General features: G+C 48.4%; 1 protein-coding gene across 1 annotated transcript; it reads left to right on the top strand.

The window, feature by feature from the left end:
* Positions 1 to 541: 541 nt before the first annotated feature.
* On the top strand, positions 542 to 2,487 carry LOC118481849. The gene is made up of 2 exons (XM_035977154.1): positions 542 to 1,093; positions 2,467 to 2,487. Exons 1-2 carry the CDS (start codon positions 542 to 544, stop codon positions 2,485 to 2,487), a joined length of 573 nt encoding a protein of 190 aa, XP_035833047.1.
* Positions 2,488 to 4,618: the final 2,131 nt, after the last annotated feature.

Below are 4,618 nucleotides of genomic sequence, written 5' to 3'. Positions count from 1 at the left end.
AGCCGCAAAAATCGTCGCGCAAACTGAGGAATCCCTTGCTGGTGGAAAGGGCTACTACCCAGAAGATCGATTTTCAAGAGGAAGTACGCGCGACAACAACAACAAGCGCAACAAGTACAAGAGTCATGATTGGAAGTCTGAGAGACCCAGAGGCCGTGACGACAGGCCACGTTACAGAGAAGATGCGCGAGAAACGATTGATCGAATCGGTTACAAGAAAGCAGTCAGAGACGACAATCGTGATAAACACTGGACTCCGCTCACAAAAACTCCAAAGGAGGTATTGATGACGGAGAATGTCGATTTCAAGGCGCCAAGGCCAATGACAAACAAGAAAGGGCAAGACCCTAACTTGTACTGCGATTTTCACAAAGATTCAGGGCACCTAACCGACGACTGTTACAGCTTGCGCCAGGAAATCGAGAAAGCGCTCAAAAGCGGCAAACTAAGCCATTTAGTGAAGAATGTACGCAAGGAAACCCGTCAACTCCAGCGCCATGATGAGGGTAACCACAAAAAGGTCCGACGACTAGAGACTCACATGGTCAACGGACCCAGGTACAGCGCGAAAGAGAAAGGCAAACGCCCTTATGAACCTTCATGGCAAGAACAGCAAGTTGTATTTCCAGTAGTGCGCGGCGGACCTCGCGCCACACGTCCTGTGGTCATCACCGGCATACTCGGGCATTATGAAACTGACTACATATTCATAGACCCGGGAAGTACTGCCGACATCATTTATGAACAATGTTTTAATCAGCTGGATGAAGAGGATAAAGCGCGACTCGAACCTGTCGATTATCCTTTGTCTGGATTTTGCAACGAGATTATTTTTCCTCTCGGACAGATCAGTTTTCCCGTCACGCTTTCTGATGGGAAACACTCAAGAACAACAAATGTGAACTTTATGGTAATGCCAGTGAAATCAAGGCATGATGTACTTCTTGGGAGGGAAACACAAGGCGAGCTAAACATGGTGACGTCAACGCCTCATTCTGCAATAGGATTCCCAACCAAAACAGGAGTAGCAATCATATACGCCAAGAAAGAAGTAATGTCAACTGAAGAGCTGCGCCCAACAAAGGCGGCGAAGGTCTCCACGACTGAGCCGGAGAAATGGGTTTTAAACCGAAAATACCCCGAGCAGACCGTGACAATTGGCCACGCCATTTCGTCAGACATCAGAACACGTCTAAAGCAATTGCTGTTTCGAAACATGGATATATTTGCCTGGACGCCGGCAGACATGACCGGTGTCCCGCGCAACATCACCGAGCATTGCTTAAACACGTACCCATCTGTCGAGCCAAAGGTCCAAAGAAGGCGCATCCTAGGGGCAGACAAGACAAAAGCAATGAACGAGCAGGTATGTGAGCTGCTCAAAGCCGGGATCCTGCGAGAGGTCAGATATCAGAGTTGGGTGGCGAACCCCGTGATGGTCGAAAAATCAAATGGCGGATGGCGCATGTGCGTAGACTACACTGATCTCAACAAGGCGTGCCCAAAGGATTGCTATTCCTTGCCTGAGATCGATAAAAAAATAGATTCTCTCGCGCCATACCGATGGAAGTGCTTTTTGGATTGCTATAAAGGATACCATCAAGTGCAGATGAAACTAGAAGATGAAGACAAGACAGCATTCAGAACAGATCTTGGAATCTTCTGCTACACAAAAATGCCTTTTGGTCTGAAGAACGCAGGCGCGACGTATCAACGCTTGATGGACAAAACCTTCGCAGGTGACATCGGAAAGCATATTGAGGTTTATATCGATGATCTAGTGGTGAAAAGTCCCGAGGAGGACCAAATGTTGAAAGACATCGAAAAAACGTTCAACTCATTGCGCAGCGTAAATATGAAGTTAAATCCAGCCAAGTGTTCCTTTGGCATGGAAGAAGGGAAGTTTCTGGGCTTCATTGTCACAAACGGCGGTTTCAAGGTGAATCCAGAGAAGGTACAGGCTATAGAACGAATGCCCTCACCGAGAAACATCAAGGAAATGCAACGACTAGCCGGCCGGCTGGCCGCGCTAAATCGTTTTCTCTCCAATCACGCCGCAAAGTCGTATCCCTTCATCAGTACACTGCGCAATTGTGTAAAGAAGCAAGAGTTCAAATGGACCCCAGAAGCCGAAACAGCTTTTCAACAAATGAAAGCATGTCTGATCGAACTCCCTACGCTGACGGCACCATTTGAAAAAGAGCCCCTTGTGCTGTACTTGTCCTCCTCGGATAAGGCAGTAGGGTCAGTATTGTTGGTAGACAGGAACGGTGTGCAAACCCCGATCTATTACGTCAGCAGGGTACTCACAGACCCAGAAACAAGATATTCCACAATGGAGAAGCTGGTTCTTGCGCTATTACACGCCTCCCGAAGGCTGCGCCGATACTTCACGGGCCATGTGATAACTGTGCTTACAAACTTCCACATTGGCACTATACTGCAGAAGCCTGAGACATCTGGCAGGTTAGCAAAATGGGCCATTGAACTGGGCGGCCATAACATCTTGTATCGACCGCGCCCAGCCATTAAGGGGCAGGTCCTCGCCGACTTCATCACAGAAGTGCCGGCTGATAAAATCAAGGAATGTGAAATGATAGAGGCTCCCGAAGAAAATACAACAGAGGAGACTTGGATGCTTTACACGGACGGGGCATCAAATGAAGATGGCGCGGGAGCAGGTTTACGTCTAGTGAGCCCAGAAAAGCACGAGTTTACTTACGCCATTAAGCTCGACTTCAAAAACACCAACAATGAAGCCGAGTACGAGGCTTTTCTGGCAGGCTTACGCCTCGCCATCAAGATGGGAGCAAAAAACTTGCGCGCACATGTTGATTCACTCCTGATAGCCAGTCAAGTAAATGGCATATACGACGCGAAGGGAGAAGTCATGGCTTTATATCTGGAACAAGCGAAAGAATTGCTACAGCAATTCAAATCCCACAAAGTTATACACATTAATCGCTCAGACAACAAGCCTGCCGATGCTTTGAGCAAGCTTGCCTCGACTTCCTTTCAACATCTCGCCAAGGATGTAAGGATAGAGGTACTCAAGAACACATCGGTTTTACTGCGCCAAGTTAACGTAATCGAAACAGGGCAGACATCATGGATGACCCCCATCATCCAATACTTGCAAGAGGGGGTGCTTCCCGAGAACAAAGCGGAAGCAAGAAAGATCCAAAACAAAGCCTTACAGTACGAAATGAATGGCGATATCCTGTACCGAAAATCCTTCCTGGGACCACTACTACGTTGCGTGGACCCCCAGGATGCAAATTATCTGATAAGGGAAATTCATGAAGGGATTTGTGGCATTCACTCCGGACCACGGATGGTTATCGCGAAGATCATGAGCGCCGGTTACTACTGGCCGGGTATGCATGTCGACGCAATGAAGGAGATCCGCAAATGTGACTCTTGCCAGAGACACTCTCCAAAAACGCTGCGCCCTAAAAACGATCTCATTCCCGTGTCCACCGCATGGCCCTTCCAACAATGGGGAATTGACATGGTGGGACCCTTCCCGGATGCACCCGGCGCCGTAAAGTTCATCATAGTAGCTGTTGACTACTTCACAAAGTGGGTAGAAGCCAAAGCCCTTGCATCCACCACAGCTATGATTGTGCGCAAGTTCATATGGGAACACATCATATGCAGATTTGGCCTCCCGCTCAAGATCGTGACAGACAATGGCACCAACTTTGCTTCGGACGATCTTAAGAACTGGATGAAGGAGATGAACATCGAACACACTTTCACCTCCGTTGCACACCCACAAGGCAACGGACAAGTGGAAAGTGTGAACAAATGTATCGTCGAAGGGATAAAGGCCAGATTAGGGACAAGGCGGCGCGGATGGGTTGATGAGCTCCCAAGCATTTTATGGGCTCATCGGACCATGCCAAAGACGAGTACCGGCGAGACCCCTTTCAGCCTGGTCTATGGCTCAGAGGCGGTAATCCCGGCGGAGATTGGCCTGCCCTCGCCACGCATGACAACGGTCAACACAATTGACAATGAAGCGGAAAGGCGCCTAGACTTGGACCTGTTAGAAGAAAGACGCGAAATCGCAAGAATCCGAGAGGCCAAGTACAAAACTCAGCTGGAAAGGTACTACAACACAAGGGTCCGCATTTGTACCTTCAACCCAGGGGAGTACGTCTTTCGCGACAACGAAGCATCGAATGCGGAACGCCCAGGGAAATTGGCACCTAAGTGGGAAGGCCCATATCTGATCCATGAGGTCCTGGGCAAGGGGGCCTACAAATTACGCACCTTAGATGGCCACATCTTACCAAGAACTTGGAATGCGCAACAATTGCGCAAATGCTATATGTAATCTTTTCGGCCTTACGCCATCTTTCAATTAACTACGCCGGCTACGAGCCACTGGCAAATATGTATGAAGGCCTAAGAGCCAACTTCTGACTTGAATGAAAACATACGACATGTTTTTTCTATTACATTTTTTCGTTACAAATGCATGTTAAACTTTTGATTAGCGCGAAAACACTACAGCATTTCAAGACGGTTCAAACCACCTCCAAGGTCCTCCGCAAACAAAGCGCGAGACCGGACGATCACCTAAATACTTACAAAACGCTTCCATTTATTC

Source organism: Helianthus annuus, chromosome 9 (assembly GCF_002127325.2).
Source record: "Helianthus annuus cultivar XRQ/B chromosome 9, HanXRQr2.0-SUNRISE, whole genome shotgun sequence".
Classification (NCBI taxonomy): Eukaryota; Viridiplantae; Streptophyta; class Magnoliopsida; order Asterales; family Asteraceae; genus Helianthus; species Helianthus annuus.
Note: the sequence above shows the minus strand (reverse complement) of the source record. Positions and strands in the feature narration are given on the sequence as shown.

Coding starts and splice junctions, on each gene's coding strand:
- LOC118481849 (XM_035977154.1), top strand. CDS start 542: ATGGTCAACGGACCCAGGTACAGCGCGAAAGAGAAAGGCAAACGCCCT. Junction 1,094..2,466: donor GCCCAACAAAGGCGGCGAAG/GTCTCCACGACT, acceptor GACATCTGGCAG/GTTAGCAAAATGGGCCATTG.